This window comes from Zeugodacus cucurbitae, chromosome 5, assembly GCF_028554725.1.
Source record: "Zeugodacus cucurbitae isolate PBARC_wt_2022May chromosome 5, idZeuCucr1.2, whole genome shotgun sequence".
Lineage (NCBI taxonomy): Eukaryota > Metazoa > Arthropoda > Insecta > Diptera > Tephritidae > Zeugodacus > Zeugodacus cucurbitae.
The window spans coordinates 54,354,713-54,381,240 of record NC_071670.1 but is presented as its reverse complement, the minus strand read 5'-3'; the positions used below and the strand labels follow the sequence as shown (position 1 = coordinate 54,381,240).

Genomic DNA, 26,528 nt, shown 5'->3' with positions numbered 1-26,528 from the left:
ATGTTGCTTTGTTTAGTGTCGCTAACACTTTGTGCGAATAAATCTTATATACGGACATCATCATATACTCAGATATATGTATTCATATAACCATACGTGCGGATATGTATAGTAGTTGAGTCTGTCTGTCGGTTTGATAAAACTGTTGTTTTTGAGAAATTCGTTCTAAATTTTAAACTGGTTCATGAACGTGATAAATAATGGCGTCATTATTGAAATTTTGTTGAGAACTGATTAAATGTCAAGACCAAAATTACCAAAATAAATTATTATCACAAAAAGCTTCGAAATTTTAAATTTAAATACTAGGAGATTTTCAGTTTATCAAAAACAACACAATGTTTAAACAAGTAAGGAAAGGCTAAGTTCGGGTGCAACCGAACATTTTATACTCTCGCAATTTATTTAGAGATTTAGCTATATTTTCGGTGAAAAATTACCCTTAGGCACTGAGTTCTTCATGTTTGATATCAGGGGCTTTGAAAAGTCATGATCCGATTTTGACAATTTTTCGACAAGTGATGTCACAGCTCAAATACAGTATTTGTGTAAAGTTTTATTTTGCTATCTTTATCGGTTCCTTATCCTTATACATTATAAAGTGAACGAATCAGAAGGATTCAAAATTTAGTTATATGGGAAGTAGACGTGGTTGTGAACCGATTTCGCCCGTTTTTTGTCCGTGTTATCAGGGTGTCAAGAAAATATTATGTACCGAATTTCATTAAAATCTGTCGAGTAGTTCTTGAGATATAGTTTTAGACCCATAACTGGGCGACGCCACGCCCATTTTCCATTTTGTATCGAATTTCATTAAAATCTGTCGAGTAGTTCTTGAGATATAGTTTTAGACCCATAAGTGGGCGACGCCACGCCCATTTTCCATTTTGTAAAAAAATCTCAGTGCAGCTGCCTTTTGTCATTTCTTATATAAAATTTGGTGTTTCTGATGTTTCTCGTTAGTGTGTTATACCACTTTTAGTCTTTTTCAACCTAACCTTAGTATGGGAGGTGGGCGTGGTTATTATCCGATTTCTCTCATTTTTTGACTGTATAAGGAAACGGCTAAAAGAAACGACTGCAGAAAGTTTGGTTTATACAGCTTTATTGGTTTGCAAGATATATACAAAAAACCTATTTGGGGGCGGGGTCACACCCACTTTTCCAAAAAAAAAAATACATTCAAATGTGCCCCTCCTTAATGCGATTCTATGTTCCAAATTTTAATAGTTATAGCTCTTTATGTGTTTTTGGTTATCGCCATTTTGTGGGCGTGGCAGTGGTCTGATTCCGTCCATCTTCGAACTTCACCTTCTTATGGTGCCAAGGAACACGTGTTCCACGTTTTATTGAGATATTTTAATTTTTACTCAAGTTACAGCTTGCACGGACGGACAGACGGACAGACAGACATCCGGATTTGAACTTTACTCGTCACCCTGATCACTTTGGTATATATAACCTTATATCTAACTAAAAAAGCTATAAAAAGTAGAATAAATTTTACACTTGAACAAAGTTCCTTTGTACTATGTGAATTTTAATAAATGTTAAACTACGACGAGCTTTGCCTTCCGCTCGACGATAACATAAAATCTACATAATGAGACCCTCACATCTTGAATACAGAAAATATAAGACGAAGCTTACTACAAACCAGAATAAAAATATCCCAAACTTCAGTAAACTCTAAGGCAAACGATAGGGATGCTACTTCAAGGGGAACCCCATATAGATTATGACTGACAGATTGAGAAATAACGACTTCCAAAATTAACGAAGAAGACATAACTCGATTCGAAAATTTAATATACAAACATACTAACAAAGATCTAATTTAGAACATAGGCTTTATAACAAGAGCACGATCCAAAAAGACAACACGGAAACATCAAACATGTTTGAAAGAAACTAAATAATATAACAGTCAGTAGAGGAGAACTTCTCACGAAACACATTTTCTTCGTGATTATGCTAGTTCGCTTAAAAAGTATATCCTATGAAAAGTCAGCCAGAAAACATGCGCTAAAAACGGCTTTATTCTGCAAAAAAGAAATCTATAGGATAGAAACAGTAACTCCTCATATATACAACGCATTTTGTGACGTTCCAAGGTACATTTTAGTTTACATGATGAAATCTTACGGTATCCAAGTAAAATAAAGATTTGAGTTGCCGTAACAGGCAAAATTAGTGTTTCTTTGGAATCCTCAAAATGATTTTAGAACAAAGATTGACAAAATGGGACCTTGCAATCAACGATTGACAGTAATCAGCACTGAGAAGTAAAGAAAAAACTTCCAGAATGGGTATCTACGGTTCAACTGTCCTATCTTATGTTTTAACTGACCCCCATATCCCTACAAGTCAATATAACTGCATGCCTTTTTATCCTCTGGTAATGAATTTTCATAAAATCGCGGCTGAATTTCACAAAAAAAGGAAGGATTAGATGAAATATGACTTAAGGCAGTAGTCTGCTTTAGAAGCCGAAATAAGCGTTTTTTAAGCTATTTTTTTTTTTTAAAGGGAAGGAAATGATTGCGGTAAACGGAATTTTAAGACGATAGTGTACTATATTTAAGGCTTAAAAAACAATATTTATTATTAAAAAATATTGAAATTTTCTCAAAGTTGTAAGTATTTTTCTTGAGCGCCTGGAGTCTGCACTTGTAAATCGGTGCCGGTGATGGAGGTCGTGCGATGCATCTGAAACAGTCGAACCAAATTTTTTTTTAATTTTTAAAAGTTTCTTTTCTTTATGAACTAAAAAATATCGAAGAAGTTATAAAATTCCAAATTTTTTCGAAGTTTGAAAAAAAAATGACCTTAATTTGCAAAACAAGTAGTTTAAATAAAACTTTTTTAGTTCAAATAGAAGATAATTTAACACTGATATTTAATCACTTTGGTTTTTTTTCGATCGGACATATATTATTTTTGCTATCGCCGGCACCGTTTTCTAACACTTGTGAAAATGAAAACTCGAGAAAACGCGCTTTAAAGGTCTGCCTGAGTATTCGCACCTGCTCAACGCTCGGCCACTAAAACTGCTCTAGCTTCGAAAATACATCGAATTGGCCTCTGGAATTTTAAAGACATATTCTTGGATAGTTTTTGAAGAGATTTAAAACAAAACAAAAACATTGATTTTTTGAAGCCTGCAAAGCAGACCACTGCCTTAATTAGATCTACTGTTATAAAGGACCAGTCAATGTTAGAGAATGAATCATAGAATTTTGTATTCATAAAGTGTGTAATATGGATGTAGAAAAATATTTAGAAATTATAATAAATTAATTTATCACTAACAACACTCAAGAACATTCAGACCAAGTGAAACCCACGAAAAAAAAATCCTGCAATAATAAACCCTTTCAACGACCTTTTCACTTTCACTTGCTAAACGGGTGAAAAAAATCAACGAATCACGAAATCACTTCCGTTAATCATCCAATCCCCGTACGACATGTCCAACGAAGACAAACGCGAGTCAATAACCGACACACCACACAACCGTGAGGAGGTGCGCCGAACCGTCAACGCGGACACGTGCAACTTAGCTTACGGCATGCAGCATGCCACAACAGCGCGGCTTGTTGACATTTTATATATATATATATTTGGCGTAGGAACCGCTTTAAGCGATTATAGCCGAATCCACCAGAGCGCGCCACTCATTCCTCCTTTTTGCTTTTTGGCGCCAATTGGAAACACCAAGTGAAGCCAGGTCACTTTGCACTTGGTCTTTCCACCGGAGTGGAGGTCGTCCTCTTCCGCGGCTTCCTCCAGCGGGTACTGCATCGAATACTTTCAGAGCTGGAGTGTTTTCTTCCATCCGTACAACATGACCTAGCCAGCGTAGCCGCTGTCTTTTTATTCGCTGAACTATGTCAATGTCGTCGTATAAATCGTACAGCTCATCGTTCCATCGCCTGCGGTATTCGCCGTTGCCAATGTTTAGAGGACCAAAAATCTTGCGCAAAACCTTTCTCTCGAAAACCCCAAGAGTCGTCTCATCGGATGTTGTCATCGTCCACGCTTCAGCGCCATACATCAGGACGGGAATAATGAGCGACTTATAGAGTTTGATTTTGGTTCGTCGAGAGAGGACTTTACTTTTCAATTGCCTACTCAGTCCAAAGTAGCACCTGTTGGCAAGAGTGATTCTGCGTTGGATTTCAAGGCTGACATTGTTGGTGTTGTTAATGCTGGTTCCCAGATAAACGAAATTATCTACAACTTCAAAGTTATGACTGTCAACAGTGACGTGGGAGCCAAGACGCGAGTGCGCCGACTGTTTGTTTGATGACAGGAGATATTTCGTCTTGTCCTCATTCACCACCAGACCCATACGCTTCGCTTCTTTATCTAGTCTGGAAAACGCAGAACAAACGGCGCGGTTGTTGCTTCCGATGATATCAATATCATCGGCATACGCCAGGAGCTGTACACTCTTGTAGAAGATTGTACCCTCTCTATTTAGTTCTGCAGCTCGTATTATTTTTTCCAGCAATAGATTGAAGAAGTCGCACGATAGTGAGTCACCCTGTCTGAAGCCTCGTTTGGTATCGAACGGCTCGGAGAGGTCCTTCCCGATCCTGACGGAGCTTTTGGTGTTGCTCAACGTCAGCTTACATAGCCGTATTAGTTTTGCAGGGATACCAAATTCAGACATCGCGGCATAAAGGCAGCTCCTTTTCGTGCTATCGAAGGCAGCTTTAAAATCGATAAAAAGATGGTGAGTATCGATTCTTCTCTCTCGGGTCTTTTCCAAGATTTGGCGCATGGTGAATATCTGGTCCATTGTGGATTTTCCAGGTCTAAAGCCACACTGATAAGGTCCAATCAGTTCGTTGACGGTGGGCTTTAGTCTTTCACACAATACGCTCGACAAAACCTTATATGCGATATTGAGGAGACTTATACCACGGTAGTTGGCGCAGATTGTGGGGTCTCCCTTCTTATGGATTGGGCAGAGCACACTAAGATTCCAATCGTCAGGCATGCTTTCTTCCGACCATATTCTACAAAGAAGCTGATGCATGCACCTTATCAGTTCTTCGCCGCCGTATTTGAATAGCTCGGCCGGTAATCCATCGGCCCCCGCCGCTTTGTTGTTCTTCAAGCGGGTAATTGCTATTCGAATTTCTTCATGGTCGGGTAATGGAACATCTATTCCATCGTCATCGATTGGGGAATCGGGTTCGCCATCTCCTGGTGTTGTACTTTCACTGCCATTGAGCAGGTCGGAGAAGTGTTCCCTCCATAATCCCAGTGTGCTCTGGACATCCGCTACCAGATTACCTTCTCGGTCCCTACATGATAATGCTCCGGTCTTGAAACCTTCTGTTAATCGCCTCATCTTTTCATAAAATTTTCGAGCATTACCCATGTCGGCCAGCTTTTCAAGCTTTTCATACTCACGCATTTCGGCCTCTTTCTTTTTACGTCTGCAAATGCGTCTCGCTTCCCTCTTCAGTTCTCGATATCTATCCCACCCCGAACGTGTTGTGGTCGATCGCAACGTTGCGAGGTAGGCAGTCTGTTTTCTCTCCACTGCGGAACGACAATTCTCATCGTACCAACTGGTTTTTTGGCGTTGCCGTAGACCAATTGTTTCGGCTGCAGCGGTATGCAATGAGTTTGAGATGCCGTTCCACAGCTCCCTTATATCGAGATGCTGATGAGTGCTCTCAGAGAGCAGGAGTGCAAGTCGAGTAGAAAATCGTTCGGCTGTCGGTTGTGATTGCAGCTTTTCGACGGCGAACCTTCCTTGTGTTTGTTGACGGGCGTTCTTTGCTGCACAGAGGCGAGTGCGTATCTTTGCTGCTACTAGATAATGGTCCGAGTCAATGTTTGGTCCTCGGAGCGTACGCACGTCTAAAACACTGGAGACATGTCTTCCGTCTATCACAACGTGATCGATTTGGTTGCGCGTGTTTCGATCAGGGGACAGCCACGTTGCTTGATGAATTTTTTTATGCTGGAATCTGGTACTACAGACAACCATATTTCGGGCCCCAGCGAAGTCGATCAGCCTCAGGCCGTTTGGCGATGTTTCGTCATGGAGGCTGAATTTTCCGACTGTTGTGCCAAAGACACCTTCTTTACCCACCCTGGCGTTAAAATCGCCAAGCACGATTTTGACATCGTGGCGGGGGCAGCGCTCATAGGTGCGTTCTAGGCGCTCATAGAAAGCGTCTTTGGTCACATCGTCCTTCTCTTCCGTTGGGGCGTGGGCGCAAATCAGCGATATGTTGAAGAACCTCGCTTTTATGCGGATTGTGGCTAGACGTTCATCCACCGGGGTGAATGCCAGGACTCGGCGACGGAGTCTCTCTCCCACCACAAATCCAACACCAAATTTGCGCTCCTTTATATGGCCGCTGTAGTAGATGTCACAAGGACCCACCTTCTTCCGTCCTTGTCCCGTCCATCGCACTTCTTGGACGGCGGTGATGTCAGCCTTTAGTTGTATGAGGACATCAACCAGCTGGGCAGAGGCACCTTCCCAATTAAGAGTCCGGACATTCCAGGTGCATGCCCTCAAATCATGATCCTTAGTACGTTTGCAGGGGTCGTCATCAAAAGGGGGGTTTCTCATCCGAGGCTCGGTGTTTGTTTTCATTGGGGAGATTTTTTTTATGTGGTGGGTCCCAAGCCCTACGCACAACCGCACAAGCGGGCTTCGCCTTCTCACTTTAGCTCGCCTCCAAACGGATGTCTGTTAGCTACCCAGGGGATACTTGGTCTAAAACCGGAAGTCGTGAGCTGCTTGAGTCATATGCAAAAGAATCGTTCCTGGCCACTCCCAAGTGAATGGCAATCAGAAACTTTCCTCACTTGCGTGAACTTCTACATATGACCCCATCCCCCCTTTTAACATGACTATTATACCGTCAATATTATGCGATTACTTTTCATATATATAAACGGGTATGTATTTACAGTTAGTTGTATTTACCGGCAAATATTCGAAAGGTCATTTTTCTTGTTTATTGAAAAGCACGAAAATTGCCACAAAGCGGCATGCAAATTAGGCGGCTTGTAGACTAAACCAGGCAGCAGCTGCCAGCTGTGCGCAAGGTATGACTTCTGCCATTGACGACGATGTTTTTGCTATTGTTTTTGCTGCTGCTGCTGTTGCCATTAACAATTTGCATATGAACTTGAATGGCTTTTCCTGCGCATTGTTTTTGCAAGCAACTCATTGGCAGGCAATGGCAAGGCTATGCAAATTTAAAGGAAGAAGAAGCAGACGAAAAAAGTTGCCGGAAAAAATGCATGCAGAAAACAATACAACTATTCCTCGGGAAAGGCTAAAGCTGTGAACGTGCGCGCGCTCGAACACAGCAAGTACTTAATGTGGCATGCAACAATTTGGCAAAGTGGCTGCTGTTGAGCAGTTGTTTGTTTGCGCTTCAGCTGCGCAATTTCGCGCGTCTACAAACGGCGAACAACAAATGAGCGCGCGAGGCTGGTTTATGTGCGCGCGCCTGCGCGTCGTGTGATTTGTGTGCGCGGCGCTTGCGCGTTCATGACATTGAATTTGTAGACAATCGTTGGCGGCATGCATGTTGCAAATATAAGTGTTTAAGTGTGTGTACAGTGCATTGGCCATGCTGGATTGCCAAGTGCCGCAGCGCGGCTGCGATAATCATCTGCGTGGTCGCGGCAATTTTGCTCAACAGTTTCTTGTTTTTTGCCGCGCGTAAAATTTCCAATAAATATATGTATATATGGATAATTGTAGTTGAAGAAAATTTGGCGGTCGCGCGCTTCCCGTTGCTACGTCCCCACACACACACAGATTGACAGCATAATTGACACTTTTGCGCCGCTATTAACTGCAGCGACGTGCGCGCGCGTTTCCTTCCTGCCACGCGGTCTGGCGACGCTCAAACTCTTTGCGGCTATATAAAAATATCCGTTGATGATGCACATTTTCTGAATTTTATGGTCATTTCGTGTAGAGGATTTGGTAACAAGTTACATTTGAAATTGGTTGTGCGCCTGCCTAACGACCTGGGCGGCAAACCCGCGCGGCACAGCTGCTTCGCATGTCTACTTTCATCGATGACTGTATTGGCGCGTCAAGTCACACCACCTGATTGTAAAATATTATTTTAGACTCGGGTTTTCCATCACAGCAGTCGCCAACTGTGTCGATGGTCACCAATCATTTTGCCAACTTTGCGCGGCGCGTTGGTTGGTGTAAAATTGAAAAATCGCCGCCGAAAAGTGGCATCCACCAGCTGTTAAATAATGAAAAATAATTTGGTTCTACGAAAAAACGGTTGCCGTTGTATAAACTTGTTTCACGACGCGACGCGTAAGTCAAGCGAAAACAGGGAAGAGTTCACACCGCGCCGCGTCGCAACTAGTTTTATGCGATAACTGCGCATGCATAATGTATAGAGGTAAAGGTACATATATAAGAGTACGTATTAAATCAAGAAACTACTGCTTAATTCATATTTTTCCTCTCTCTACTTTTATGTCGAAGCGAATAAACTTGAATTTTGCCTTTTAATTGAAATGGACATCTTTGCAGTGGCAATAACCTTTCGATGACAAAAAATTTAATTACAGAGTAGATTACACAATGCACTTGAAAGAGATTATTATCACCTTAAAAAAAAATATTTAATTTCGAATTAAAGCTCAGGAGCAGTTTATCGATATTTTTTGTTGATAATTGTCTTTACAGAATTATGTACATAAATATCGATAGTATTTTCATTAAAATATCGATAATAATCGTATCTTTAAGTATTTAAAGCGTTCTTGTGAAGAAAAGAAAGCAAATTGTGTGCTACAGCAGCCTCTACTATTTGGCGGATAACTCAAAAGACAATAGAAAAAATGGTGAATCTCGGCCACAAATCTTTCCAAAACCCATTAAAGGTCTGTGATATCGATGGTATTGTACAATGCAATAGAAAAAAATAAATTGCTAATTCTTGATATACATGTGTGTAAAAAAATAGAATTATCGATAACATTTTATGCTAAAAATATCGATAACACATACTCGATATTATGCTCTCATCAGTACTAAATCAAAACCGCGACATTTTGGTTTTTGGTACTTTCTAAATCAACTTCGGTCCATTTTCCCAAGCGTTTTCTTTGGGATAGATTAGGGTCCGTTTCTTCCCATAAAAATATATTTATTTTTTTAAATATTTTAATAAGAACCTTTAGCTTTCATAGTAGTCATATCTCATATCCAACCTAAGAACAAAAAATCCGGTCCAATGAACCTCATATAATACTCTCTCTATAATAATTTGGATGGAGTATCCCAGATCCTGTGTCGATCTATTCATCATCGGATCATCGTTACAAAGCAGAACATAACCTTAACAGTCCTAGTTAGTTAGAGAGTAAATTCTGTTGACCTTCAGATATTACGGTCCCTCAAATACTAATTACAGTTGATGGTGGCAAATATAAAATAAAATGGGTACAAAATGGAATTCATGGTTTAAGCTAGCTGATCTTTAGAAATAAACTTAGATCAATCTTCAAACCAAGTGAAATTTGAAGGTTAGCGGATCTCTGGATAAAATAGTTAATTAAAGCTTCGATATAGGTCTTGACCTTTACGGTAGGCACATTTTAAAGCTTCGTGGTCATTGTTTTAAAAGATCACCAACCATGACAACCAAAAACTACTTATGATTAAAGAAGACACATTTCGACTAGGCTATAACTGAAAAAAAAACTCCTTTTTGAAACAGTAAAACCCAACTGGGCGCTGACTGAGGGTTCCATGAAATTGACAATTTAGAATTTTCTGAGCTTTTCTAATATTTTTTTTATAAAAATTTAAATTATTATCACATATCCTCCATTGGTAAAGATCTGACACATTGCCAAGTTGAACTTTGCAACATTTTCTTCAAACTAAATAAATTTCCTAACTGCACATAACAAGCAAAGGTTAATTGCCAAATCAAAAACAAGTACAAAGTCGAAGTCGAATTCGCTCAGCAGAAACTTCAATTAGCCAAGGTTCACTTAGACTTAGTCAGTACTGTTGGCACTGTGTAATTATGATTACTGTTTGACCACGCTTTGTTGGCGCTGGGTGGCGTAAAAGCGAGCAATTGCTGGCAACTTGTGCAAATGGAGTGCACTACTGTCTATATACAAACATATATTTTAGTACACACGCATAAATTTGGATTGCGTAGCGTACAATTGCACACAACTCGATCTTAAACCAAAGGTTTCCACTTGACCTTTAACTAAATATTCAATGAACATATGCGCGCTTACCACAGAAAATACAAACATACATACAGACATGCTGTGGTAATTTCTTATTTATTATTATCTATATTTGTACTGATATGTACAATGTGATTGCCTCACTTTTTGTATTTTCTTAGAGTATGTGATCGCCGAAGAAGTGAAGCAAATTCTGCAATAACCATAAGTATGCGGGCATTAGGGTGTGCATTATTTAAAATTTCAAACGAAAGTTCAAATTTAGTACATATATATATATATATATATTCCCATTTGAAATAAAAAACTAGAAAATTGGGAAAATTGATTTATTATTGTATAGGGTGGGTGTAAGGCTTGGCCCCGCCCCCTATTAAGTTTTTTGTATATTTTATATATAGTAAACTACGAAAGCTATATCAACCAAAGTCTCTAAAGTCGTTTTTTGGCCACTTCCGTATACAATCCAAAAATGGAAGAAATCGGATTATAACCACGCCCACCTCCCCTACAAAGGTTATGTTGAAAACTACTAAAAATGCTATAATTCATTAAGGAAAAACACTAGAAACCTTAAATTTCATGGTAAAGATGGCTGCACTCAAATTGGTATCCAAAATTTAAATGGGCGTGGTTCCGTCCACTTATGGGTTCAAAAACCCCATCTCCGAAACAACTCGCCCAATTTCACAACATTTTCCTAGCACTCTAATGATATGTTTTGAAAATCGGCCAAATCGGTTCACAACCAAGCCTACTTCCCATATACCAGAACTTTGAAGTCGAGCTGAATCGTTTACTTTACAATATATAAAGTAAGTACTAGTGAAGATATCGGAACAGAACTTTGCATTAATACTACATTTATAGTGTGGCATCGCCCTTCTAAACGTCGTCGAAATCGGACCCTACGTTTTCAAGGCCTCATGTATCGAACATGGGAACTCTGGAAGCTCTGAAGCTTCTAATAAATTTTGTTACCGAAAATATAGGTAAGTCTTTCAGATATTCTGTAAAAATTCAGAGGGAATATTTCTTAAACTAATAATTTCTTCTAATAATATGTCTCCGTGCCAAAAATTAGTGAAATCGGGTCATAACTTCCACTAGCTCCCATATACCTAATATTTGAGGTTTCAAACTTTCATTGGACTTTTTACCATACATACATGTGAGATATATCAGCAAAATTTAGTGAGCATATAATCTTGGATAGAATGTGGCTATGAATTACTCATGAATTACCCATCCTCATATAACAGTATATATGCTGATTTTTGTTTCGTAATGGACTTTATGCCGAATGTGTGGCGCAAATTATGTGTTTTATTAATAAAATTAAATAAATGAATTGCGAGAGTATATAACGTTCGGATACACCCGACTTTGGCCCTTCCTTACTTGTTTTAATATACTTTGGATCAGAGTTGCCAGCTATCGTAAAAATAAATTTTACAAAACTTTTGCAAGATTTTTTCCAAATATATATAAGGCGTCCTCGAACTATTTACTCAAATAAAAATTTATAGAGTTACCAACATTGATGAAAAAATTATTGACAAAATGTATCCAAAAATAATAATATAAAAAATATGGCAAATATAGTTAATAAACATTTCAATACTGTTGGGTCCTTTACCAAAAATCCGTAGTAAAAGATCTCAAATATCCAACTCATCCCCATTAAAAATAAAATTTGTTTACAATACCATTAATCATATTAGCTACAAATGACTTTGAATCAAGAGTATAAAACCGTACAAACAGGAAGTCTTGAAATTGCACTCAAATAAAATAATTCTCGGAAATTATTTACCTATCACCACCTACCTACCATACTATAAATAACCCAATAACTTCTTAAGCATTTAAGTATTTTCAAACCACAAACTACATAAATGCACGGCAAAAACAAAAACAAATACAATTAAACTATTTTATCAATTTCGCAAATTGTGACGTCACACTCTTCAAGTTTCTACGCTACAACTTGAAGTGCGGGCCTACTATATGTAATCACTTATACGTATCGAGCAACACCTTCGATTATTGAAATATTTATTGCCTCACTTTTGTTTACACTCGATAACAAGTGTGTAGTGTATCAATAACAGAGAGAAGGTAAATAAACAATGCAGCGGCACCACAAACTCGCAATTCTTCAGCCCCCAACCGCAAGCAAGCGTCTAAACACTGGTTATCGCAGAAGTGATAAGAAAACTTAATTTTTTTGTATTTTTCTTACATTTTGTTTGGTAGACGCTTTGTCATATTTGCACTTTTAAACCAATGGATATCCCAGAATAATACTTAAAGTAAACTGAATAAAAATGCATTAATCATTACAAATAGTCCAAAAAAAAGTGAACTTAGACTAATTTGACTCGATAAAATGTATTTCGCAATAAATGAGTAACTAACACGAGAATTTATGATTACGATCCATGACAGTATAAATTTTTGCTAAAGAAAACAAAATGTGAAAAAGCAAAGATGGGTGAAGTTATGAAAGAGGAATGAAATCAGAATAGAAATATAGTATATGAGAGTTTTAAAAAATCCGACGCAAGTGATTTCATCATGCTGCGCCTTCGTCCACTACGGCGAATATGAGAGGTGACTTTTGTAGTGCCATTTTTGTTCATCGATAGACGAGTGGTTTTTCGTACGATCTCAAATCTGACATTGTCATCATTGTGGAAGCTAGTTCATGAAGACTCACTGTTAACTACAAGTGCTTTTTCGACTTTCAGTTATAATTAAGAAAGAATGGTCTTAAAATTTTTTTGTTTAAATTCCATTTAATGGTTAAAATTTTATACCCTTGAACAACAAACATTTTGAAACAAAGGAGAGACCTTTCTGAAACTTCGAACTTAAGACTTTCTACCGATCCATAAAAGTTGACCTTGTTATTAAAAGCAAGATAAAGCGAAGCTAAAAGAAATGAGAGCTTGAACTATCGCTACTGATTGTATCCAGTTGTATATTACAATATTCCATAACAACTTCTAATCAGTATTTTTGCATTTATTGCTAAGATCACATTGCTGTAGCGCCTCTTAAAACCACCGCTAGAACCGATTCGGCTGAAATCGGGACTTCAACTAAGTGGCCAGTACTCTTGAAACGGTCATCTAAACCTTAGAGTAGTTTTCAAACAACTATCGATCCATCTCGAAGACATTTTCAACTTTTGGGGAAAGTTACTTTATTCGGGAGAAGTAACATAAGACAATAATGATGAAACTACTTTAAAAATATTTCTGAAAACACCAAAATGAAACTATTTTTATTAGAAGTTATTCTTTTATAGAAATCTAGGCACATCTTTACCATAGACAATTTCTCCAAATGACATCACAAACGATTAAAAAACACTTCAAATTCTTTGTGGGACATGCATGGAAAGCATAAACCTTCAAGAATTCAAAATGTGCATTTCTTGTTAATTCTACAAGCAAAGCTTTCCATTTTCTAGAAGCATTAACTACACTTAAGATGCAACTCATGCACTCTTATGCTGTTTTTCTATTTTTTATTTTTGTTTTTGAAAAAAAGAAACCACTTGAGGCAGGCTTCTCAGCCAAAGTGTGTTACACTTTCTACGACATTCTACAAATGGGCATATTCATGAGAATTTTAATATGCATATAAGTGCTTTTGTAAAATCAGTGAATGTTCTTGCCAACCGAAATGTTGTAGGTCTGCAATTGTAAGCGCACCTGTGTGGCGATCTATCTTCTGGAAAGTGATTGTACGCAGACCAATTTGCTGGCTATATGCTGGTCACGAATTTTGTGTCACGACTGTGACTGAACGAGAGAGCAGAGAAATACGGGCAGATGTGATTATATGAGTAAAAATTTTGTTCAACATTACGAGGAGTGAGTGATCGCTGAAGAAAGCTAGTAGCTATGATTTTCAAAAAATTTTATATTTTATTAAAAATGTAGAAAATTGTCATATCGTTTGAAGAAACAATAACAACTATTTGCAAAGTGTAGAAAACACTCCATTAAATAATATTAATTTCTGTGCGAAATAAAGACACACACACTCTTGAGTGAATAGTCTTTAGCATGCCGAATCCCAGTAGTTCCCACCGTCTTCAGTTAGCCTGAGCACTTAGCAAACATAAAAACACCGCACAGTAGTTGCTAAAAAAATATTTAGTTTTTTTGTGAATTTTTTACTTTGGCAGTACTTGGTTGCGCGCCCGTACGTGACTCGGTGGTTTATGTGACTTTCTTTTCTTTGCGACTCACTGTTTACACATTTCACTGTTTGGCTGCCGGCCTTTTCACCACAGTTATTGGGCTGCCACCGCCGCCGCAGCACTTTGTTGTTGTGCAGTTTTGTTCAAATTTAAATTTCTTTACAATTTCCATTGTCGCTTAATAGCCAAGCGGCCAAGTTATTCTACGGCCGCAAAAAAAATACAATCCTAAACAACAACAAAGCAACGAATAGTAAAAACTCACTGAGACAAAGGTCTACCGCTCAATCTATAGAGCTATTGCCGCGCTTCAATTGTTGCTTTGTCGTCCATCGAATTGATCGATTATTCACGATCATGAATTGAATTTTGTGAATTTTTGTTGTGGAAAGCTTCAATTAAATTGGGAAATGCACAAATGTAATGTAAAGAGAATTCGTACACTTTCTAATCTAGATTAGAGTTGACGCTTAAATTGATTATAAACGCTCAAGTGGGCTTTGAAAATTTAAGCAAGAAAGGAAGTGAAGTTGTTCTGCAGGTAAAAAAGGGTGGGTTTTTGGATACTGGGACAAGACGAAATATCTCCTGTCGTCAAACAAACAGTCAGCGCATTCGCGTCTTGGCTCCCACGTTACTGTTGGCAGTCATAACTTTGAAGTTGTAGATAATTTCGTCTACCTGGGAACCAGCATTAACAGCAATAACAATGTCAGCCTGGAAATGCAACGCAGAATCACTCTTGCCAACAGGTGCTACTATGGACTAAGTAGGCAATTGAAAAGTAAAGTCCTCTCTCGACGAACAAAAACCAAACTCTACAAGTCCCTCATCAATCCCGTCCTACTTTACGGTGCAGAAGCGTGGACGATGTCAACATCCGATGAGACGGCACTAGGAGTTTTCGAGAGAAAGGTTTTGCGGAAGATTTATGGTCCCTTAAACATTGGCAACGGCGAATACCGCAGACGATGGAACGATGAGCTGTATGTTGTTCGAATGGATGAAAGTGCTCCAGCTCTGAAAGTATTCGATGCAGTACCCGCTGGTGGGAGCCGAGGAAGAGGGAGACCTCCATTCCGATGGAAGGACCAGGTGGAGAAGGACCTGGCTTCGCTTGGTATAACCAATTGGCGCCAAACTGCCAGAAGGAGGGATACGTGGCGCGCTGTTGTGGACTCGGCTATAACCGCGTAAGCGATGTCTACGCTAGTCAAGAAGAAGAGGACCAAGATGGGAGTCTCATCCCGAATAAATATTTTTTTTGAAAACTGGAAATATTAATATTGACAGATTTTCACTTAAAGACGATCCACGAACTGTGTGTCTAAATCAAGGAAACCAAATAAAGGTTATATCGCCTTTTCAAAATTTCAAATGGAATTCTCTGAAAAAACGACCTATGTAAGACAGAAAGGTGCACTAAGTAATAGCATTGCTTCTATAGCAAATTATTTTCTCCATTCTCGCATATCACCTTCTCGAACTTAATAAATGAAATTAAGCGAAATTTGTTGTGAAATCACAATTTTCTTTAAGTACTTATTAGAGTAGGTATAATTTTATCAGAAATAAGTCAATAAACGATTACTCCACCTTCGTTCCTATATGTGTGGACTCTGCGCAGATTGAAATGCACTCAAATAGTTATCACGGCGGCCACAACAAATTTATCAACTAATCATACTTGACATATATAATAGAAAAACAATCGAATACCTATTAATTAAGTGGTAGAAACAAAATTGATGAATCACAATTCCATGGAAGGTAGAACAATAAAATATTATTAGATTTCCGATTCATATCTACGCCAGAGAACAAAGCAAATTGGTAGAGCAGATAAGAGAATAATCAATTTCGAGAATATATATTTCAGAAGTGATATACTACGAGTTCTCGAGAATTGGAATTTTTGATTGAAAGTTCATCATTTTAACAAAAACTACAATATTAATCAAAGCGGAAATAAGGAACCAACTAATCTTCGTATCCTGTATTTTTTGATCTCAATTTTTTTTGCTAAACAAATATTAAAAATCATTTGTGTATCTTGATATTGAAAAATTGTTGCCTACAATTGGGCTGATTGTAAATTCTATCGAAGACACACACCACATTCCTCATAAAATAACCTCTTTATATGATCATATATATTTTCTATAATTGATGAGTTATCTACTTAATTTATTACCCAATCAGAGACACATAACCCTTCTTTCCTGTACTTATTACCACCAACCGAAGTCATATACGTTCTGAAGAGCTATCATCCCATATATCAAAAGCTAATATTTTAAGTACACAACAATTTTCTCACTACATTAACTGTCATTACTGGCTTTATCATGTAAGAACATTACTTTTCTTCACTCTACCTTTACTTTTTATTTATTTTCACTGTTTTTTTCTCGTTTTCTATCGCCTGCTCATGCTTTAATAGCTAAATGGTAATGACTAGCGAACGTGCTGTGTTAATAGCTTTCCAGTATTTGGCTTCTAAGTCCATTTAGTGCCAACACGTTTTCCGGTCAGCCAGTCAAGGCAGCTGACCGCTTCCCGTGTATAGATGGGGGAGCAGAAACGGCGATGACCAGCATATTGTAATACTTTTTTTGTTTTAATCTCAAGTGGTCATGCTAATACTTTTTACCGTTACACGCTTAATGCTTTTAAAAGCAAAAAAAAAAATTAAAAAAAAATAAAAATCGAAAGAAAATTGTAAACAAAATTTGGAAAACATTTATGCTGGTATGGATGATTGCTTACAGTGTGTAAAAAAAAAAACAAAAATTTAAAATAAAATAAATTTGGGAATTTGGTGGTAAACAAAAAAAGAGAGATCGCTTGTAAGTAATTAAAAATATATACAACAAATAACCAAAAAATCAGTGCTGCCGGCTAAGCTAAACGCCAACAATGGTTTATAGTATCTGTTGTTCTTTTTTTTTTGAACTTTCCTAATGGCTTTGTTTAGTACGTTTTTTGCGATATTTTTCTAAATAAACGCTAATGCGATTTGTAAAGCCCTAAGCGTCCATATGTTTCGCTGGTCATTCTAAACAGTTTCGCATTTAAAAGTGAAGTGATTGTCTGCAGCAACTCATAAATATAGTTCATGTTCTACATTGTGATTTTTTTCAGCAATTTTTGGCATTTCTGTTATTGTTATTGTTCCAAAATCGCTGCTGGACACAAAACAAAGCAGCTGAAGAAATAAATAAAAAACAAAAAAAAAAGAATTTGAAAACAAAAAACCATTGATATTGAGTAAAAGTGAGTTAAAGCCATTATTAATTGGTCTTTGAAGACTATACAACTATTTCAGCTCACAAATTATGCATGAAGTTACATTTATAAATATGTAAGTATACTATAAGTAATGGCATTTAACAGTTAGACGGTAAGTCGCTGCCAGCCAAGTTCATTAGCCCTCTCGTCCATAATGACAGCATATATTACACACGCTGTTTGTCACGCGGCGCGGCGATCGCCATGATCGTTATGATCGCTATGATCGCTGATCGCCAACGGCTATTGGTCATCATAACATGGAACAAGCCGTGACACTACAAACATAGGTGAGTGTGTTATGGATTTCTTTTATTTAATAATTACTGTTCAGCCACACATGACCAGCAAATCGAATTAAAAAATAGTTTTAACATATTGTTGATCCAGTGTTTATTAACTTTTTTTTAGAAAATATGAAAAAAGTTGCCACAGTTCAGCGCTTTTTTTTAAACGCTTTTGACTGTTTGTTGTTTATAAACTTTTAATTGCCGCCCAGAGGCTGTGTTGGCTTGTTGTTTTAGCTTTTTGTGGCATGACGGCAGCAAGGGGAGAGGCCGATTGTAAGTGTACAAGTGCAAGTGAATTTGTTATGGAAAAGGCTTATAAGCGCTTGAAGTGGCGCTGAAGTGCAAGTTAATTAATTTGTAGGGATTAGTTGAAGAGCCATTACATATACATGTTTACGAAATTATATGTACAGTATATGTAATGTATAATGTATACATAAGTGTTTATGAAAATGTACAAACAGCGATAAGGTGCTTCAGAAAGACCCTAGGAATGCTGTGAGGAATCAGAAAAGAAAGTACTATATATATGTAATCGTATAGTCTGTTTAAAATAAAGATACCACGACTTATAAGTTAGTAAAGAAAGTGAAATGGAGATTTTCTAAAGGGAAGTGAATTAGAAAAGTCGAACTAAACCAAGGTCTGGTCAATTTATAGATAGGCATATGTTCAAAATTTCCACAAACAAGATACTTAAAAAATTTTGGCTTCTGATGACAAGTGAAATAGTAAATTCCATAATTGGATGATTCTTGATAAGACGATAAATTTGCTATCGATAACTTAGTAAATCTATATATGGAGGAAAGCATGTTACCGCTAATGACTTTGGAATGACATATGATACAAGTACAAGAGGAGAGAATATTGTATATGAAGAGTACAAATTAAAAAATTAAAAAATAAGTAGACTCCACATAGTTGGATCCATGGAACTCCATGGAAATTGATTTGTTTCTAACTAAGTATTGAGAGCATACAGAACTGAAGCTTCAAAAGTTAATTTTTCAGAAGTTAATTTTCGTAATGTATGTAGAATGTTCGCAATAAACCTAATTGAAATTTTTAAAAAAGTCGAAAGAATATGAAAAAATTATCGAAAATAAAATAGAACTAAACCAGTTTTTGAACTTATATTATATTATACTTAATATCAAACTTGAAAACTATCAAAAAGATGGCGCTTCTTCGATCACCTAAAATTTAAAATAATACCGGGACAAGATTCCATTTTTATAAGATTACAATTTCGAACAATTTTTTTCAATAATAAACACAATTCTAACCTCAAAATATTTTCAAAAACTTTGACAACTAAGCAAATGATGTCAGTCTTCCTTCAAAAGATGAGTATATTTTTCTTAAAAAACCGTTATAATACTAGATTATACATATCATAATCCCACTTTGTATAAATTTTTTCACAAAAAAAAGTTATTCAGCAGTAATTATTGTCATTTTGGCAATGAGATATTCAGCGATTAACGAAGGTCTAAGCTAAACAATCTTGATTGTCGCGTACAAAATAAGTAATTTAAATGAAAAGACTACAGTTAAAAAAACGTTAAACAAAAAGACAAAAAAAATATTGGCAAAAAATATGACACAAATGACAAACGAAACTTAAATAAAAACGATTAACATTAAACAAAAATTTAAATTTAAATAAAAATGAATATAATCAAGTGAATATAAATTGTATAGACAAGTAGATGTGCGAAACATGGCCTCGTATCAATGGAGGAAAAAGTAATAAATAAACCGAAAATCAAAGCAACGACGTAATTAGCGCGCTAATAAAAAGTGAACGAAAACATAGAAAAATTTACACAAAAAAAGAGAAAAATTAACAAAAAAAAAAATTAGAAAAAAAAATAAAAAAAATAAAAAATATAAAAAACGAAATAAACGAAAAAAAAAACATAAAACAGCAACCAAAATTTGTTTTATTTCCTGTGAAATAAATTAGAAAAAAAAAATCCGAATGGCAACAGTGAAACATTAAATGCACTGAAACAGCAAAAGCTTATCAGCAGCCGAAATCAGCGAAATAAGAAAAAAAAAACGATTGAATTCGCGTTTGCATGGTAAAAACAAGACCTATGCGATTAATTACCATTTAGAAAGATAATATTTTTATAGAAGCCTATATTCATTAGTTATAATAAATATAGCATAAATTATTGTAATAAAAAATATATAAATGATCAAAGCTAATATATGTATATAAGAGCTTTATATTATATACTTTAATATGAGTAAGTAATGATTTCAGTGGAAATAAATAATCATCACAAATGACTAACAGAAAATCACAAATGTATGTAACATAAAAAAATAAAACACAACAAAAAAAAAATAAACACAAAATAACAATATCATATGGAACAAACAACAAAAAAACATATACAACAACAAAAAACAAAAATTTGTTAAGCAACATAAACCACGTAATATGAGTACTCACCCAAGAATTATCTCTGAAATGCGACATTTTTGCGGCTAGTCCCACTAAAAATCCTTCTCTTCTGCGTTTGCTTTCCGTTTTGCGTAAATTCTGGTATATTTCGTTCGCATGCAACTCTGTTGCCGTTTGAAAATTTCGCAAATCCGTAAGTAATGCTCGTACTCGTATGTATTGGATTTATACTATTTTCTGTCACTTTATATTTTTTACACTTTTATTTTTATTTTTGTAGTATAGATAATTTGTTGTAATTCGTAATTGCACTTGCCAACCGGTTATGCTAATTTGTCGTAAAATTTGCTGCATGAGATAATTAGAAAATACGTACATTTGTAGTAAAGTAAGTGTATACATATGAGACAGGCATTTGCATTAACTTAGCGGTAATTAAATTCTAATATTTTTAATCAACCAACGATTGGGTGTGAGTAGCTTGTGGGTATGGGTAAAATAAATATTTAAAAACAGATTTTTTATATTAATTATTGCTGACGGGTGTACATAGAATTTAGATAAAATTAAGAAAAGTTATTATAGGTAAATTTAATTTTAACAAATGCAATTGTTTTATTATTTATTTATAAAAATTATTTTTATACTTTGGAAATTTATTTTTAAAAAATGTCATACGTTTTTTAAATCAATTTTTTTAATTATAACATAATTTAAAAATATTTATTGATTATATTTTATAACATCTATTATTAATTTTACATTATTTGTTTATTTTTTGCTAATAAATTTAATTTATTTTATTATTTACTAATACATTATTAATTTTGACTTTATATTTGTGAAATTAAATTATTTATAAATTATGATTTTTATAGCCCCTTAGTTAGTCTCAATACTTATATTTTTGACTTCCATATTTAAAATTTATACCGTTAAGTTTATATTTAAATCACCATATTTTATATTTTTACAGACTAAAGAATTTTTTTTACAAAATTAATTTTAGCAACAACAATTTATTACACATTTCATATCATATCCAGTTTTAATATTTATTGTTTTTTATGTTTTATTTATATTAATTTAAATTTTATTAAATTTAACTTCATATAATAATTTGTATTTTATTTTTTGGTTTACTTTAGTTTAATATTTACTTTTTTTACTTTTACTATATTTTATTTAATTAATTTATATTTAATTTAATTTAATTTAATTTTATTTTATTTTTTTATTTTATTTTTTATATTTATTTTATTTTATATTATTTCATTTTATTTTATTTTTTATATTTATTTTATTTTATGTTATTTTATTTTATTTTTTTATTATATTTTATTTTATTTTTTTTTACTTAATTTTATTTTATTTTATTATATTTTATTTTATTTTATTTTATATTAATTTATTTTATTTTTTTATTATATTTTATTTTATTTTTTTTTTAACTTAATTTCATTTTATTTTATTTTATTTTATTTCATTTTATTTTATTTTTTATATTTATTTTATTTTATGTTATTTTATTTTATTTTATTTTTTTTTATTATATTTTATTTTATTTTTTTTTATTATATTTTATTTTATTTTTTTGTACTTAATTTCATTTTACTTTACTTTATTTTATTTTAATTTATTTAATCTAATATAATTTAATTTAATTTAATTATTATTCAATTATTCGACTCTTTATTAAGTATTTCTCGCATTTTTAATATTTTCTTTCGCATTCAATTTACTTTCTATCCACACTACAAGTATAAATATGCAGTTCTACACATGAATGCACATACAGGTGATCATGTCTGTGCATGCACCTCAACACATTTCGCACGTTTGTACTCGTGCACTTTGCACCTTTCACCGCTGCCGCCAACTGTTTAGCTGCACAATAAAACAGCCACCTGTAGACTCATCAGTCCATCAATGCATATTTCTGTATCTGTGTGTGTGAATATACCCAGACATATGCACATGCATGTGATTTACGCCTCGATTCTCGGCACTTCTACATTTTTTGGTTTTAGTTTTTTAATTTACAATTCTTTCTAAAACTAAGCTTAGCTGCTACCAACTGTTGCTAGCTACACACACTTTTATGCATCACTGTTGGCGCGGTTGTTGTTGTTAGTATGTGAATTCCACCCATGGCTTTGATGTGTTTACTTGTAGTGTGACGTGACTTGATGTGTTGCGCATTTGTGGCGTGGCTCTGACGTTTAGTAGCTGCCGGCTTAAAACAACACATCACAACATGAAACTCACAAATGTATTTATGTATGTCTACAACAACAACAACAATTGCAATTAAGCCAATGATCATCATTATTTTGTATAGAATTTTCATTGATTCACTTGCAGGTGCGTTAGGCGGGGCGGCGCTGTGGCGGGTGTTGACTGCTACAAATGTACTAATGCTTAGTGATTATTATGAGTTAGTTTGAGTTCGTGCGATCGCGAGTAAATAAAAAAAACTCTGTTGTAGTATGCCTACTTTAGTGGCGCACTGTGGGCAAATGTGTGAAATAGTAAGCATTGAACCTATTGATATGTGCTTATGGTCTCGCCTATATGAATGTATTGTTATTGTTGTTGTTATCTACTATGTTGTTGTTATTGTTAGCATTGCTTCAGTGCTTCAGTTTTTGTTAGCGTGTAATTACAAGCAATTTAGGCAAAATTGACTTTGACTGAAATGGCCAGAAGCCTAAAAGGCAATGCGCAAGTGTGGTGTAGTAGAATGAATAAATGAAAAAACAACAACAAAAATTAAAAAAAAAAATATTTAACCTAATTTTTTTCAAATTCATGAATTTACTAAAACTGCTTTTAACACTGCTTTAAAATTTGTTCTTAATTAAGCGCAAATTAATTCGACAACCAGTGTGTTCTACGGTGCTTCACAGTGCTTCAAGTTGAATAAAAATTCATAAAAATAATTTATTTATAACTTTTTATTTGCTTAAAATTATTATTTACACTTTATCATTTATTGTACACTTTTTAAGCGAAATTAATACACACACAGACACTTTTAAGGCAAGCAATAAACACGCCCTTCTTTATAAGTTAGCCGCGTCGCACTTTTTTGTTATTGTTGTTATTATTATTATTGCGACTTTCGTTGTTGTTTCTTTTACTGTTTAACACAATTTCACTTGTTGCATATTTTTTTGCAATTTTTTTTACTTCAACATTTCACAGACACAGACATGCATTGAGGCATCGCGGCATTTTTCTTACACCAATTATTGCCGTTTCAGAAACTTCGCATCACTTTTATTTCCTTATTAATAACAAAAATTTCTCATTTTCTAACACTTCCACAACCAACTTGTTATTTAATTATTATTTTTTCTTTGCTTTTTCTGCGATTTTTCTCGCACAAAAGCGGCACAGTTTCACAGTAATTTTGCACTTTTCAATACGTTACAGATTTCTAATAACAAACACAATTTAATATTATACAATGTGTGATTTCGGCCAATCAATTCCAATAATAACAAATATTTGTACTTTATTTTTATTATTTCAACAATTTTTTTTTATTTAATTTTTATTATTTGTATTTATATTTATTTTCTATTATTTTTATTTATTTAATTTAATTTTTTATTTTCTTATTACCGTTTTCGTCGTCTACGGACGCTGCAGCTAAACAAACGAACCGTTCGCATTGAGAATACGCGGCGTATTAACAACACGAAGCGACTCCCCAATGAACTCGAACTTGATGGCGCCGATTATGAAGTCGCTGCGAACATGTTCGATGGGTTTCTCAAACAAACAGCAGGGTTTGTCGTACAACTTGTTTAATATACTTCTATATTGGACTAAATATAAATTTATATAGCGATGAGGAGAGTTAATAATAAGAAATCTGAAGTCCTCATACAATTTGAGATTAGGTCGAGGTAGATCATTTAGGCTAATAAAAACTCCGTAAAAAATATTAAAGTACAATAAAAAGTAAAATCCGAAAAAAATGTATTTTTTATAAACAATTATTATTTGAGACCAATCAGTATCTCAGAAATTTACTAAAATTATTTCAAAATCTATGTTAGATCACGTTTATAATTCCAAGATACATTTCAATATTTTTTGTGTTATCCGTTGAATCAATAATGACTCAATTATTGCACCTTTGTTTACGAACTCTTTTAATTTTATGATTTTAGAGATTTTATAAGTGCTTATTCATGATTTAACAATACTTTTTTTCACCTTAAGGGGTTCTATATTCGTTTTTTGTTCAATAAAAAAAATAATTCTTCCATCCTGTGAAAAATCAAAATTTTGGCCTACAAGTTTAAAGGCCAGCGACTTGAAGAATTAACACAAAATCGGAACACTTGAACCCATTTAAGTCATGGACTCATGTTAAATTTATTAGTGGATGTTTAATTTTTGAATTTCTATTTCTTTGAATAAGAACTTCAACCTCCCAAAAGGTCATCGAAGACCGAAAACGGTAAACAGTAAACTCAGATAATAGTATACTAAAATTCTAAAATAAGAATTCTTCATATAACATAGTGCTCATGTGTTTTGAGTTAGTCTGTTCTATAATAAATTCTGAGCTCTCTTGAATCTGTTCCTTTTTAAATCGCTAGTCATAGAAATAATAAAGAAATGTTATAAAGAAAGATGAAATAAAAGGAATCAATGCGTGCTGTGTTCAAAAAATAACGGGAATTGCAAAATTCAAAATTTCAATGGTTTGGAAAGGTTTTTTTTTCATTTTTGTTCATTATGTTGATATGCATGCTACTGGAGTACGATATAATTTTCAAAAGTATTCATTGCTTACTTTGTCTGTATCAGCCGCTAAGATTGGACGTGTTTTTATGAGCTTATTTTCGTTTTTATGAGCGATTTTCGTTTGTTAAAAGCTCACACTACGTTCCTTGTTCGTGAATTCTTGGTCAAAAACAATACTGTAACGATGCGCCAGCTTACATATTCGCCAGATATTATTCCGTCTGACTTTTTCCTATTTTCAAAAATTAAGAGAACCTTAAAGGGCCGTCATTTCACAAGCATACCATGACTCTTTCTGGTCTATCCCAAAAATCGAGTTTGAGGAGTGTTTCGACGATTGGAAAAAGCGCTGACATAAGTGAAAATGGGTCTTTCAAATTTCATTAAAGAATTTCCTATTTAATGCACAGGCTGTTCTTCAATAAATTCTGAGCTTTCTTGAATACAAATCTAACCTCGTTCGATTTTTAAAACGCTCGTAATTCCGGAGAAATAAAGGAAATAATTTCATAATACTTTGAATATGTTTCTACAATGATTTCTAGTTTCTAGTACAAGAAACCACTTAAGATCACAAGCATATATAAAGCAAATACTTGAGAACAAATATTTGCTAAGTAGCAGAAGGTACCACCTGCTGCGAAATAAGTGAGATCAAAGACAATAATTGCCAAGTGGCAATCGCCAACCACCTGTGGATCGATAAATATGTATGTATTGCAAGAGAGATTGGATATGCAGCCTGATAGTATGAAACAACAACATGAATATGAGAACAGACTTACTGACTGAATTCAATGAAGAATAATAAATTAAAGAATAAATAAATTAAAATTAAATAATTGAAATATGAATTCAAGTAAGTATGGGAAAAGTTTGTGCGGAAAGATTAATCAATATTTTTATATAAATAAATAATATAATTAAAGTATATAAAATATAATAGAAATAAATAAAATAAAATTAAAATAAATAGTATAAATGTAAGTGAAAAATAAAAAAAAAATATTTACTTAAGACAAAAATATAAAAAATTTACTCAAAAAATAATTTTACTAAAAAATAATAATTTTATAATTTTCACTAACTGTATAAGTACAAACACCGCTTCGAATTTCTTTCAAGTAATATATTTCTTTATTTTACGCGCATTTTTTTAATTTTTGCACAAACTTTCGCGATTTCTACATTACAATACAACTTTTGGTTTGCATTAAGTCATTATTTTATTTTATTGTTGCTTACTACATAGAAATTAACTTACTTAAATATTAAAATTATATGTAAAATACATACA

The 26,528-nt window shown here is 34.3% G+C and overlaps 1 protein-coding gene across 4 annotated transcripts in view; it reads right to left on the bottom strand.

The window, feature by feature from the left end:
* LOC105208996 (SH3 and F-BAR domain-containing protein DDB_G0274695) overlaps positions 1 to 24,201 on the bottom strand; it is a 101,817-nt gene extending 77,616 nt beyond the window's left edge. For 3 of the 4 annotated variants that reach the window (XM_011179127.3, XM_011179129.3, XM_011179128.3), the window contains exons 1-2: positions 24,095 to 24,201; positions 20,513 to 20,812 (exon numbers count right to left, since the gene is read on the bottom strand). In XM_011179127.3, coding sequence (XP_011177429.1) covers positions 20,513 to 20,539 — 27 coding nt within the window. In that variant the 5' untranslated portion in view covers positions 20,540 to 20,812; positions 24,095 to 24,201. The remainder of the gene's footprint in view (positions 1 to 20,512; positions 20,813 to 24,094) is intronic. The other variant, XM_011179130.3, reaches the window with a different exon arrangement.
* Positions 24,202 to 26,528: the final 2,327 nt, after the last annotated feature.